Genomic DNA, 15,508 nt, shown 5'->3' with positions numbered 1-15,508 from the left:
TCAAAAAGCCCTCCCTTGACCCATCCTCTCTGACTAACTATCGCCCCATATCACTTCTCCCCTATGCCTCAAAACTACTGGAACAACACGTCCATTCTGAACTGTCCTCCCACCTCTCCTCCTGATCCCTCTTCGACCGCCTACAATCTGGTTTCCGACCGCACCATTCTACTGAAACTGCACTGACTAAAGTCACCAACGACCTACTAACCGCCAAATCTAAGCGACACTACTCCGTCCTCCTCCTCCTAGACCTGTCATCTGCCTTCGACACAGTGGACCATTCCCTCTTACTACAAACTCTCATCTCTCGGCATCACAGACTTGGCCCTATCCTGGATCTCCTCATACCTAACAGACAGGACATTCAGTGTCTCCCACTCACGCACCACCTCCTCATCTCGCCCCCTATCTGTCGGTGTCCCCCAAGGTTCAGTCCTAGGACCTCTGCTCTTCTCCATCTACACCTTAGGCCTGGGCCAGCTCATAGAGTCCCATTGCTTTCATTATCACCTCTATGCTGATGACACACAGATCTACCTCTCTGGACCCGATATCTCCTCCCTACTAACTAAAATCCCACAATGTCTGTCCGCTATTTCATCCTTCTTCTCTGCTAGATTTCTAAAACTTAACAAGGACAAAACAGAATTCATCATCTTTCTGCCATCCCATTCACCCCCCCAACTGACCTATTTATCAATGTCAATGGCTGTCCACTCTCCCCACTCCCTCAAGCTCGCTGCCTTGGAGTAACCCTGGACTCTGATCTCTCCTTCAAACCACATATCCAAGCCCTTTCCACTTCGTGCCGACTCCAACTCAAAAATATCTCCCGGATCCACACATTCCTCAACCATGAATCTGCAAAAACACTAGTGCACACCCTCATCATCTCCCGCCTCGACTACTGCAACTTCCTGCTCTGTGGCCTCCCTTCTACCACTCTTGCACCCCTCCAATCTATCCTAAACTCTGCTTCCCGACTAATCCACCTGTCCCCCCGCTATTCCCCGGCCTCTCCTCTCTGTCAATCTCTTCACTGGCTCCCCATTGCTCAGAGACTCCAGTTCAAAACCCTAACCATGGCATACAAAGCCATTCACAACCTGTCTCTTCCATATATCTCTGACCTAGTCTCCCGTTACATACCTGCACGCAACCTCCGATCCTCACAAGATCTCCTTCTCTACTCCCCTCTTACCTCCTCCTCCCACAATCGCATACAAGATTTCTCCCGTGCTTCCCCCCTACTCTGGAACTCTCTACCCCAACACATCAGACTCTCGTCGACCGTGGAAACCTTCAAAAGGAGCCTGAAGACCCACCTCTTCCGACAAGCCTACAACCTGCAGTAACCACCGCTGCATGACCAGCTCTACCCTCACCTAATGTATCCTTACCCATCCCTTGTAGATTGTGAGCCCTCGCGGGCAGGGTCCTCGCTCCTCCTGTACCAGACGCTGTCACATTGTGTTCAAGATTATTGCACTTGTTTTTGCTATGTATACCCCTTTTCACATGTAAAGCGCCATGCAATAAATGGCGCTATAATAATAAATAATAATAATAATATTTACATTGCCCCTCATTAAACTGCCAGCATGCTCCTGGCTTCTCTTTTTCTCCTTGTGACCCCTGACTGTTTCCTTCCCCAGTTCCGAATTGATTCCCCCCACCTGTGCCTCCGAGAAAGGACTGCCCATACCGGTATGGCGCCATCACTTTTAGCCACAGTCCAATATCTTTTTGATCCCATCTGATGCTGGGACGCACCGCCTTCCTTTGATGAAACTGCTCGTCATAACAAAGCCAAGCTTGTCCCCCGTATGTCCTATGCGCTTCCCCTATAGAGTCCATATAGCAAAAAAAGAGGGGAACAATTTTCCGGTGCTTTTTCACTGACTACACTTGCTAAGATAGCGAAGGCTTGAAGCCAATTTATAAAGGTCTGTGGAATCAGACGCCATCTTCGCTTTTCTTCCTCCTCTTTTTTGCTATCATCCTTCTTTCCTTTGTCTAAATTAAATTTTTCAAGGGGCAGCAAAGAAAATATTTCTACATATTCGTCCTTCCAAATTTTTCATTTATTTCCTTTTTTAGATGTGGCCCCAATGGCCCTTCAATACACACATACACCTCTCCTTTTGCTCTGTCGTCCAAGTTTATAGCTTCACTTTTTTCTTTTTCAGTTTGGACTGACACTGACACTCCTCCCAACACCGACTCCGTTCCCGGGCAAACACTAACACCTACATTCCCCAGCCCCGCCGGGTTAACTTGATTTGCCACCCATGCAGAAGTTGGGGAAGCTATGACCCCCGGACCCGATCCCCGCTCCACCCGCACTAAGAGCTCCCTCACGCTGTTTAATAACTCCTTGACCCCCATACCTTCCACATCATTACCACGATCACTAGGAGCTGCCATCGGGATCTCTGCCTGCCCCCCCCACTTTCAGATAATGGTCTATTATTTGTAAACAGACAAAACATGGATCCATACTCACCAGGCTGCGCAGCTGTTGAGACCCTGCCAGCCGTAGATCCCGCATCCAGCCGATCGCCCCTGGGTGCTCCTTGTCCCGCTGAGTCTTGACCATTCCTGTCGACCCTTCGATCCTCACCCCTCACCTAAGATGAGGACGGGGTATTTGTGGTCTGTCTGAATTTTCTTCTTCCTGGCCAGCCGTTTGCTGCCCGCTCCTGCCTCCATGCCATTGCTGCCGACTTCTCCCTGCGGTCCATTTGTTCACTCCACTTTTTCCAACCTTCATCTTCTGACCCCGCTTCCTGTTGTCCCGAGAAGGCCCTGCCCCTGAAGCCTGCACTGGCTGTGGCACTACTGCTCCCAGCAGTCCGGACAACTGCTCCTCCAGCCATGCCTCACTTCTCAAGCCTGCAGCCGTTCTCAGCTGGCCCAGGAGGGATTCCAGGTTAGCCATCCTGTCCCTAGCAGTTGAGGGTTAATGGGCGATATACTGTTCACAATAGGATAACCCCTTTAATGCCTCCTTTCCCGTATTTTTCCCCTTTATACCCCCTTTCTTTACTCCACCCCCCCTTTTTCCATCCAATGCCCTAACCATAATTCAAATCCCTATACTCTCCTGGCCCAATCACAGTCATGCGGGCCTTTACCTACAAGTATGGCTCCGGTCCCTTCTTTAACTCTTATACACTGTGTGCAGAATTATTAGGCAAATGAGTATTTTGATCACATGATACTTTTTATACACGTTGTCCTACTCCAGGCTGCATAGGCTTGAGAGCCAACTACCAATTAAGTAAATCTGGGGATGTGCATCTCTGTAATGAGGAGAGGTGTTGACTAATGACATCAACACCCTATATAAGGTGTGCTTAATTATTAGGCAACTTTCTTTCCTTTGGCAAAATGAGTCAGAAGAGAGATTTGACGGCTCTGAAAAGTCCAAAATTGTGAGATGTCTTGCAGAGGGATGCAGCAGTCTTGAAAATTCCAAACTTTTGAAGCGTGATCACCGAACAATCAAGTGTTTCATGGCAAATAGCCAACAGGGTCGCAAGAAGCATCTTGGCCAAAAAAGGCACAAAATAACTGCCCATGAATTGAGGAAAAACAAGCGTGAAGCTGCCAAGATGCCATTCGCCACCAGTTTTGCCATATTTCAGAGCTGCAATGCTACTGGAGTATCGAAAACCACAAGATGTGCAATACTCAGGGACATGGCCAATGTAAGGAAGGCTGAAAAATGACCACCTTTGAACAAGAAACATAAGATAAAATGTCAAGAATGGGCCAAGAAATATCTTAAGACTGATTTTTCCAAGGTTTTATGGACTGATGAAATGAGAGTGACTCTTGATGGGCCAGATGGATGGGCCAGAGGCTGAATCAGTAAAGGGCAGAGAGCTGTTATGATCTGCTACAAGCACTAAGGAAAGAAAGGAGATCTGTCCCTACAATAGAACTAAGCTAGATCCCTACGATGTAACGGGGAACCTGATCCTGCGATCAGACCCGCTAAAGTCCTCGGCTAGTCTGTACGAAGACCTATAGATGCAAGGGAGGGATCCCTACAAGAACTAGGGACTGGGATAAAGTTGGACACCTCCTAGCAGAAATTGTAGCAGTAAAAGACAAACACACCACATAGAACATAAAGGTCCGAAGACCTAGCTAAACTGACAGAGAAAGGTAACTAAGCACCAGGCTAGCTTAAGAGTAGAAATTACAATGAAGTACAGCAAGGCCAGGAGGGCGGAGCAGGACTAAATAGGCAAAAAAGGTCATGTGACCAGCAAGAAAGAAAAAACCTAACAGGAGAGTTCTAACAAGAGCTCCACTCCGACTCAGACGCCAGCAAGGTGGAGGTGGGGTACTGGTATGGGCTGGTATCATCAAAGATGAACTTGTGGGACCTTTTTGGGTTGAGGATGGAGTGAAGCTCAACTCCCAGACCTACTGCCAGTTTCTGGAAGACAACTTCTTCAAGCAGTGGTACAGGAAGAAGTCGGTATCATTCAAAAAAAACATGATTTTCATGCAGGACAATGCTTCATCACATGCATCCAACTACTCCACAGCGTGGCTGGCCAGTAAAGGTCTAAAAGAAGAAAAAATAATGACATGGCCCCCTTGTTCACCTGATCTGAACCCCATAGAGAACCTGTGGTCCATCATAAAATGTGAGATCTACAGGGAGGGAAAACAGTACACCTCTCGGAGCAGTGTCTGGGAGACTGTGGTGGCTGCTGCATGCAATGTTGATCGAAAACAGATCAAGCAACTGACAGAATCTATGGATGGAAGGCTGTTGAGTGTCATCATAAAGAAAGGTGGCTATATTGATCACTAATTATTTTGGTTTTTGTTTTTGCATGTCAGAAATGTTTATTTCTAAATTTTGTGCACTGATATTGGTTTACCTGGTGAAAATAAACAAGTGAGATGGGATTATATTTGGTTTTTATTAAGTTGCCTAATAATTCTGCACAGTAATGGTTATCTGCACAAACAGATATCCTCCTAAGATAGCCAAATCTAAATAAAATACACTCCAACTTCCAAAAATATTAAGCTTGGATACTTATGAGTCTTTTGGGTTGATTGAGAACATAGTTGTTGATTAATAATAAAAATAATCATCTAAAATACAACTTGCCTAATAATTCTGCACACAGTGTAAATGTAGCGCCCCGAGGGTTCGGCCGCTACAGGGGTATTGCACCTCACCCAGAGGTGTGATATTCCACTCCCGGGTAAGGATGGAGTATGGACCAGGGCTCAGTTAGTTGCACACATATACACTCCTCATTTCCGGGGGACAGCTCTACGGTGCTCCCATTAGTATGCAGGCATGACTGACTATGTCCCTGGCTGGAGTGGGGAGGGGGGAACCTAGTGATGTGGGAGCAGATAGGGGCTGGTTTCTGGGCATAGGAAGGAGCTCATTGGATGCAGGTCACCTGGGCTCAGACACGGAGAAGAAGGTATAAAAGGTGGGCACCATCTTAGAGTGCAGTCCAGTCTGTGAGGAGAAAGTGAGAGTGGAGGAGAAGGGGAGCAGAGGCTCTGCTGGAGTTCTGCTCCAGAGGCAGGCCCAGGGACACGGGCAGGGCGAGAGAGAGAGGAGAAAGGAACAGAACAGAAAGAGAAAGGAACAGAACAGAAAGAGAAGGAACCAAAGAATAGAAAGGCTCAGGAACACGAAGGTAGAAGGGACCCTAAGGACCCAGGAGAATACGGGTGACGGGTCAGGCAAGAAAAGGGTACCGGATCCCAAGTTGGTGGAGGCAAATAATCCTCAGCCAAGAACCGGAGGTCGTGATCATTTATTGGTGAGAGAAGGCCCGAGGCAGCTGGACAGAAGTTTGGTCACTGGTGGGGCACGGCCAGAGGAAGGATAGAAGGGAGTTCTGTGCCATACTCCTAAATTGCCTGGGGGTTGACTGAGCCCCTCACCTGGTGGACGCAGCACGGCTTGGGCAGTCACTACCTGTACAGAAGTGGCTTGGAGTATACGACCTGTGAGTAAAAGACCCTGGACTGCAACACGTTGTCTTTGTGTTTCTTACCTCGCCAGCACTAACGGTACTGGGACTCCCTGCACCACAACCCCCACCATCTACGCTCACTGCCCTGAGGCTACACTCGTCCCGTGGGGAGTTATACTATTCCCTGCTGCACCCACAACACCAGCCTCAGTGGTCTGCCCCGCAGCGGTGGTTCACCCTGACCGCAATCCACGGGTGGCGTAGTCGGACATTAACCTAAAACATATAAAAGATTGCCACAGGTCTGACCACCCTGAGCCACGGGACCGGGTTGCCACTACTACCCCCAACATTGCCCTGTTGCCCGGCTCCGAGTGCCCCACGGCCCAGGGGGCGAGTCATAAGCATGAAGTAACACAGGGTCATTATGCTTGTACTGCATGTATCTTTCATGTGTAATTTGCTTAATCATACAATGTTTAGCACTTTTTATTATACTGGCAATTTATAAATGCGGGATGCAAAAATGCTAAATGATCTACGTGCAGAGGGATCACAGGAGAACTCTTCTGCCTTTAGTAACCACATTTTTATTCTGCATCATATTATTAATACGTACTTGTAGAGCATGGGGAACTGAGACAAGGGCAAGATTTTTGTTTGTTAACAGTAAGTAAGGTATTCCCATATCATAACTTTATGGCAGAGCCACTAGAGTCATTACAAAAAGATTTGCAGGATCCTGTCAATCGGCCAATTCAGTATTCTGTAATCGCTATATGGCAGGACTACCTCCCGGCTTTTCCATTAACCAGCTGGCCCAGAGGTGTAACTAGGGGTTTGGTTTTGGGGGACAAACTTCCGAGTGGCCCCTAACCAGGTAACCCTGATTACTACTAAAGTGGCACACCCAGATAGTGGATGTAGAAGAACCTAATCAGATTACATCGCTGTAACTAAAAAAAAATCTCTATACAAAGACCAACACTGTTATTATTGTCATATGGTGACATATAGTGGTAGATACCAGTGTTGCAGAACATACAAGGGACTACAGTACAGTTTCAAATAGTGACTTACACCTGAAGTTCTGTCTGATGGAGTTGTTCACTTTTCCTGTTTTTTTTCATCTGGCCCAGACCGACACGACAACTTCTCCAGCCAGGACTCGTCTGGAGTGATTACAACAAAGACACATTTGACTTCTTACATTTCCAGCATCATCTCCATCTATCCTCAACCTGCACAAACTCCTCATCCTGTTGATACCCCAATACTGAGCCGCTGCTGCCTTATGTGTCCATATTACTGTACCTGCTGTATGGTACAATAACAACGCTCCTCTTACTGCCCCACATAGTAATCGCAATAGTAATGTCCACCACTGTGCCCCTTATATAGCAATAATGCCTTCTTTGTGCCCTTTGATGGTAAAACAAACCTTTAGAATATAAAAAACAGTGCCCACATTTTGCACCCTAGAAAGTAATAATGCCATCTATGTGCCCCTTTGACAGTCACAGTAACCTGAGTTCCCCTATAACAATAAGTACTTAACATTTAATAATATACCTGGTCTCCCCCCTGTACAGCTCCCCTCTACACAGTATGATGGGCCCACAGCTCCCCACTACACAGTATGATTCTCCACTATACACAGCATAATGGCCCCAAGACTGCATGATTGCCCCCACACTGTGCAATGGCCCCACTGTATGATTGCCCCCACACTATATCATGCCCTCATGCAGCATGATGGCCCCACATTAGCTCCCACATTTTATTATGGCCCCCTCACTGTATGATGGCCCTCACAGTAGTTTCCATAGTGTATGATGGCCTCCTTGGTATCACCCGCATTGTATCATGGCGAACACTGTAGCCCCATTAGTAGCTGCTACATTGTATCATGGCCCCACTGGTAGCCCCCCAATCTATGATTGCTCCCTTAGTAGCCCCCACTATGTATGACGGCCTCCCATTATTTGACCTGACTATGTATGATGGCCTTCCCTTAGGATCCCCCACTATTTAGGGGGGCCTCCTTAGCACCCACACATAATAGCCATCACACAATTTAAAAAAAAATAAACATCATACGCTCACCTTCCCCCTCTAGTCCAGCGGCAGACAGCAGCAGGTCCCGAGCAGAGCAACTATGGACCTTCCCAGCTTGATAATATCAGCCCAGCTTTCTGCTTTACTTTGGCTGGTAATCAAAAATGGGGTGGACCTGGACCCCACAACATTTTTTAAAATTATTTATTTAGTTCCCAGTAGTGACCTTGGAGTCAGAGATGTATCCAGGTGTCTCCCCCATGCTGTTCCCATTCCATTTAAGGGAGCGCTGTTTCCATCCATATCAGCGATTTTCTTGCCACATCCCCCAGCCCTCCTGTTATGGTATTCCGGAAAAATGCTCGAGTGTCCCATTGACTTCCATTATACTAGTTACTCGAATTGAGTTCGTCCGAGCATCCGACCTGCTCGATTTGAGTACTAAGCATTCGAGCATTTTAGTGCTCAATCATCACTAGTGTATATGCCTTTAATATACTAGATAAGAAGATCCCTTTAAGTGTCCAATACAAATAATTGAGGTGTCATAACGTTATCTAATGTTAACAGAGAATTTCTGTATTCACTCTAGGAACTACCTCCGTTATCATTGAACTGCTGTAATTGTAACTTATCTGCGGTGCCCCAGAATTTGCGTACGCATGCCATAAGATTAGACCTTAGTTTTAACCCACTCAGGTATCTTCACAAGAAGAACTTCTTCCAGATGTCTAAACTTGAACTTCTAGACCTTACAAGGTGAGCTTTCCTCTGAATCCATCAAAGCGGTTTGTAAAGGTGTTTGTGACTATAGACCTTTGTAACATACATTTTATACCTTGTGTATCCATCTTTACAGGTGCAGTATAACCTCAATTGAAGACCATGCTTTCGTTGGCCTTGAAAATTTGCACACATTAATCCTCACTGGAAACCCAATAGGATTTTGGTCTCCACTAACATTTTCGGACCTTGATTCGTTACAACGACTTGTTGTTGTTGAAACGTCCCTTACTTCACTATCAAAGATTCCTGTGGCCCAACTTTTCTCTTTAAAGGAACTGAATGTTGCCAAGAATTTGCTGAAGAGTTTGTACCTGCCCATCTATGTGTCTTCATTGAACGTTCTGGACCTCCGTGCGAATCAGATTACTGAAATAAAAGAAAACGACCTAGAGAACTTACGAAATAAAAATGTTTCCAATTTTTCACTCATATTATCTCAGAACCCTATAAACCACATTGATCCTGGTGCCTTTAGATTAATTTCTTTACGTACGTTACATTTAAAAGGATGTTTTTCTAATGCGGATATTATGAAAATTAGCTTTAATGCCATGTATGACATTAATGTTGAGACTGTAGTGATTGGCCATTACAGAAGGTCTTTATCAAAGATTTTGGTAAAAAGTGAACATTTTGAAGAATTGTGTGAAATGAACATTAAGGAGCTGACAATAAGTGGTATGCACTTTTTGAAAGAAAATACCTTCTGCGAATGTTTTAGAAACATCACATCCCTTCGTGTGCTAAATACAGATTTACATTTTTTGAACTTTAAATCTGTAGCCTCCAACCTTCAAAAGATTGAAATAAAAAAAAGTCTGCTCGGTAAAATGCCCTCGAAAATCATCTCAAACCTCAAAGAACTGAAAGAGATTCGGATAACACAAAACGAAGAATTTTCCTACTTCGGAGAACCAATAGAAGCCCCTAAACTTGAATTATTGGACTTGAGTGGGAATAAACTAACTATTGACCCTTGCTGCGCTTTGATTTATAATGGAGTACCTATTCTTAAACACCTAAACCTTAGTTACAATCCTCAGATACTACTGAGCAGTTTATTTCTAAACATGTCTCATCTCCGCGTACTGGATCTCAGTCACACACAGCTGACCAGCGTAGGCTCATATCCAATCTTTTATCTTATGGAAAGACTAGTTTACCTTGATTTGTCATACACAATGTGCCATTTTTCTATTCAATGTTCTTTTTGTGGCCTGAAGAGTATAGAAGTGCTTAAAGTAGCACATGCTACCTTTGATACTAATATCCTGGCTTCTGTATTTAAAAACTTGACAGAGCTCCGCTTACTGGATGTGTCATCTTGTGGACTGAAGAATATTCCCGTTGAAACATTTGCCAGTCTTAAATTTTTGCAAACATTAGACCTCAGTAAGAACCACTTGCTAGAACTCCAACCACCGATGCTCAGTCCATTAATAGCACTCGTAACGTTAAATGTGAGTTCCAACAGTTTTCAGAGTTTCTCTGAGGAAACCACTCAATTTCTATCCAAAATTTTGAAAAACGTGGACTTGTCACATAATTCATATGACTGTTCTTGTCATCAAAAAACATTTCTCCTGTGGGTCCATGAGCAAAGCAGCAGAGGACTGAAATTTAGTGAAAATCTGAAATGTAGTACGCCAGAATATCTCAAGGATACACAGCTTAGTAAAGTGAACTTAAACTGTAATTTGATTATTTATGTAGGTTTGGGCATTTTTGCATTGATAATAGTCATTGCTGGGGGTATATTTTATTGTTATAAACAAAAGTATTTTTACCTTTGCTATTTATTTCAAACGGATAAAAATGGAAATTATGAAAAGGAATATGATGCATTTGTTATCCATTCCAGCTTAGATGAAGAATGGGTAAAAGAGCAATTAGTTCCCAAATTAGAAGATGGTAATCCACGCTTTCAATTATGCCTACATTACAGAGATTTTATACCAGGCATGCCCATCACTACCAATATTGTGAACGAAGGCATTCGTAGAAGCAGAAAAGCTTTAATTATAGTGTCTCAAAACTTTATCGAGAGCAAATGGTGCAGCTTTGAATTTGAGATGGTCATGTCCTGGCAGTTCTTGGAAAGTCAATGTGGAATCATCGTTATTCTCCTGGAAGCAGTTAATATGGCTCATCTTAAACATATGCTTGGACTAAACAAATATCTTCGCAAGAACACTTACCTGAAGTGGGTGGATGGATATGTAGAGAGAAGAGTTTTCTGGATGCGCTTAAGAGAAGCTTTACAGCAAGGAGATAAAACCACAAAAGGCACTCACCAGGTAGACGTCAATGAAGAACTGTGTGAGAACCAGAATGAACAAAACGGAATGTATGAAAATAAGGGGTAAAAACTGTAATTTGGGGAAAAAATTAACTTATGCACAATGCACTTAATGAATGAATGTTTCCATTCTCACTGGTATTAATCCAATTCAGAAAGTTGATGGTGCCCATGTGTTAAAGAAGCACTCCTCCTCCCATCAAAATTTATATCCTCTTAATACATTGCAATCATCATATTATACAGCACTGTGTACTTAGAGTTGCTCATTTTGTCATCCTACCCAGTTAATTCTACTCTTTTCCCTTAGGTCTATGACATCACATGATTAAAAACTGATTAACTTAATCCTCCTAAACTCTATATAGAAATAGGAGGTCAATTTTCCCTGTATGACTCATCAGTCAATGCAAAAGTCCCTGGCAGGGGGAGAAGCAGTGCAGCTGGGTCAGGAGTTGACAAGGGATATGATAAATGCAGGGAAAAGAGACGTACTGCTTCTACATAGAACAGAGAAAAGAGAAGCATTAACTGGGTAGAAGGGTAAAAGGAGCAATTGTAAGTACACAGTGCTGTATAATATGATGACTGCAATATATTAAGAGGATAAATACTTTGATGGGAGGAGTACTTCTGTAATGTGTGGTTAAATTAAAAGCTAAAATTGCACTAATTATGGGATTATATGTATTATATTGTATATAGTATATAGTATATGTATGAGTTACAATGCTAGAAATGGAGCCTGAATTATCCATGTATGTATTATATTGTATATATTATAGGTACGAGTTGCGATATTAGCCATTGGGCCCAATTTATCCAAGAGTTTGCGCCAAAATTCTGAAGAAAAGAACACCATTAAATGTTACAATTTTTAGGGGGTAATTCAAAGTTGCACAATTTTTTTTTAAAACTTTTAGAGTTTATTACCAGTTTTGGCTAGTTTCGCTAAAGTTGGTGTATGACAAACGTTGGAGATGGGGTATGACAAAACCCACAGGGGTAATTCAATAAAATTTACTACACTGATATCACTGACTGGAGTAACATTTCTAGATTGCTGGCGGAGGTGCATGCCGTTTGTAAGATGTGTGTAATTCACTAAGTGTTGTGTGCCTCTTAATGAATTGGCCGCATCTTAGTCCACCAGTCTCATGCTGAATGCAAAACACTAATCCTAATGAAAGGAGGCAAATTTTTATAGCGCAGTTTTAGGAAAATGTAGAGCCATTTTTCTTTAATGTTTGTCAATTTAAATATGTACTATGGGGATTCATCAAACTGTATTCACCAGAATTCTGACATAAAACTAAAATGTCACACATTTTTTTGCTCCACTCATATTTTGGTATTTTTATTGTAGTCCAAACCCACCTTTTATTTAGTGGGCAAAGCTTCAGGGAAAGGGGGTATGGCTGAGCAAAAAGTGGTTTAAATCATGACAGAAATGCACTTTTGAGAAAAAGCTGGGGAGACAAATCAAGCACAATAAGGTGTTATCCATATAACAGCATTATGTGGTGATGCGGCAGTGCTCATCTGGTATTGTGACAAAGCACAACACTTTAAGGACTCAGGATATAAATCCAGCTGCTCCTGTTCTACAGGTTGGGGGGGTCTGGGAAGATCCGGGGTCATCACTCAGACAGCACAGAGTAAGGGCAAAACAGTGTGGCAATATTATGTTTGAACCAGCAAACAGACAATAAACATATATAACAGCCCCAGCAAATACCCAAGATGGTGCAAAATTGCATAGTCTCACCCTTCCACTGGCCCCTCCGGGAATAGATCAGCTGTGACTTTGGAACTTCTAGGGCCAACTACCTCAACCAGTGGCACCCTGCTTTGGGTGGACACCCACAGAGAGGAGGTAGCGGCAAGCTTAGGAAACTGACAATCCATTGAGGTACAAGGCCTAGAGACCCGAGGGTCCAACCCTGGCCTCTCCAAACAACTCCTTGGGTTCAAGGTGACCTCATTGTCCCAACCTGGCTTTCTCTGAGTGTCTCCATGGGTTCCAGGTGACCAGATGGTTTCAACCTGGCAACCCCAAACAACATATCCATGGGGCCAGGTGACCTCGTTTTTCCAACCTGGTTTCCCCAAATGTATCCATAGGTTCTCTGATGGTCAATGGAGCAGATGTGTATCCTTAGGTTAGAATCCTGTAGAATCCAAATCTGTGTCTCTCTGGATTGAGCCATGCTACAAAACTACTGTCCTGAAGAGTCTCTCTGATTCTCTAATTCCCTTGCAGCAGGATAGAATCCCTTTTTATATTTACATCTGTGGCTAAGGTCATCATTCACAGGTCAAGGGGAATGGTGCAGGGCACATGTCTCATTGTTCGAGGATTTAATCAAGTTGCATAACTTATAATCTTCTGCTCTCGGCACAACAAGCCACAGGGTCCCCACAATGGTTAATCAGCATATTTAGCAAACATTCATTGTTCACAGACCAATAAAAGGCAACATTCAGGTTTATACAAATACTAGTCAGTCTTTCTTGACCAGCCAAAGAAAAACACATACTTTCAAAAGTCAACACAAACACAATAGTGTATTTTTCCTGGCCTAACAAATCTAGAAGTATGTCTAATTAAGATTAGAAGTTGTGTAGTCACATTACTGATCTTAATTAGCCAGACTCGATAGGATCCCAATCAGCCTTCTCCACTTATTGGGACAGTCAATCAGCATGTCTTTAAGCACAGACACTAATGTAAGAGTTCTTACCTTCATGAGAACAAAATTTTGTATCATCCAGTTTCCTCAGAGCATATTACATGTCTTCCTTGCGAATAAACTCCACATGTAATTGATGAGAACCGACTCGTATCCATTGCATCCACACATGCCGTCATCAGCATCCGGTGGTTACTGAATTAATTCTGACAAGTGCCGGTGGCCTGGTATTCAATATGTTGAAGCTGGAACAGATCCTGTAGTTGCCGTTTTCTTGTTGCTGCTGTATATCCTCTCCGGTCCTCCTCCCAAGGCCGGGCTGATGGGGTTGGATATGGTAGCATCTGAATCCCGCTGTGTAGGCCTCACCTATGGACTGCTGGGTCTGTCTATATGCCTCCTTGGTTGTGGAGCCCTTTGGATGGTGTGTGCTAACATTAGTCCCCTTGCAGCTCCCCCAGATCCAGTGGGCTAAGTAGCATCCCGCTGCTGCCACCAAAATGTTAAGACCTGGGGTCTTCCAAGGGCATAACACCATAAAGACAGCACAGGGTGAGGGCAAAACAGTGTGGCAATATTTTATTGAACCAGCAGACAATAAACATATATAACAGCCCCAGCAAATACCCAAAATGGCGCAAAAATACACAATCTCACCCTTCCGCTGGCCCACCGGGAGTAGATCAGCTGCGACTTTGGGACTTCCAAGGCCAACTACCTCAACCAGTGGCACCCCACTTTGGGCGGACACTCACAGAGAGGAGGTAGCGGCAAGCTTAGGAAGCTGACAGTCCATTGAGGTACAAGGCAAGGATACCCGAGGGTCCCATCCTGGCCTCTCCAAACAACTCCATGAGTTTCAGTTGACCTCATTGTACCAATCTGGCTTTCTCTGAGTGTCTCCATGGGTTCCAGGTGACCAGATGGTCCCAACCTGGCAACCCCAAACAACATATCCATGGGGCCAGGTGACCTTATTGTCCCAACCTGGTTTTCCCAAATGTATTAATGGGTTCTCTGATGGTCAATGGAGCAGATCTGTATCCTTCCAGCCAGGACTGTGTATCTTTAGGTTGGAATCCTGTAGAATCCATATCTGTGTCCAGGGGCATACATAGGAATCATGGGGCCCCATAGCAGAAATTCTAATTGGGCCCCCCTCCCTCAAATAAAATGTAAATAATTGTCGGGATCACAGAAGAGCAGGTTTTACAACGTTATAGCTTTTACATAGTAATTTTCCTCCTGCTGAAGTCCTAGATCACTCTTTCATTGCCCCTTAAAGTATGATGCCAACAAAAGTGTCCCCCAAACACAGTATGATACCCTCATGGTGAATTCCTCCACATGCGCAGTATAATGACCCTACTTTACCCCAGCTCAACTCCCAAAGCAAAGTATGGTGACCCCCAACACAGTATGATCCCCCAACTGTGACCCCCACACAGCTCTCCATGCAGTATAATGGGCCTATATACAGTATATTGGCCTCACACCTCTCCACACTCCACAGAGTATAATGCACTCGCCAAGGTCCTCCACGCAGTATAAAACACTCGCCATGATCCTCCACACAGTGTAAGACACTCGCCATGGTCCGCCACACAGTATAATGCACTTGCGATGGTCCTCCACACAGTATAAGACACTCGCCATGGTACTTCACACAGTATAATGCATTCCCCATAGTCCTC

General features: G+C 44.3%; 1 protein-coding gene across 1 annotated transcript in view; it reads left to right on the top strand.

Annotated features, from left to right (window-relative positions):
* The window catches only part of TLR4 (toll like receptor 4), a 34,979-nt gene extending 23,647 nt beyond the window's left edge, over window positions 1-11,332 (top strand). Inside the window, exons 2-3 of the mRNA XM_073637750.1 lie at window positions 8,629-8,795; window positions 8,896-11,332. Of these exons, the coding sequence (XP_073493851.1) occupies window positions 8,629-8,795; window positions 8,896-11,188 (2,460 nt within the window). The 3' untranslated portion in view covers window positions 11,189-11,332. The remainder of the gene's footprint in view (window positions 1-8,628; window positions 8,796-8,895) is intronic.
* Window positions 11,333-15,508: the final 4,176 nt, after the last annotated feature.

The sequence above is a fragment of the Phyllobates terribilis genome, unplaced genomic scaffold, assembly GCF_046119375.1.
Source record: "Phyllobates terribilis strain yellow unplaced genomic scaffold, ASM4611937v1 Scaffold_7__3_contigs__length_470593459, whole genome shotgun sequence".
In the NCBI taxonomy this organism is placed as follows: Eukaryota; Metazoa; Chordata; class Amphibia; order Anura; family Dendrobatidae; genus Phyllobates; species Phyllobates terribilis.
Note: the sequence above shows the minus strand (reverse complement) of the source record. Positions and strands in the feature narration are given on the sequence as shown.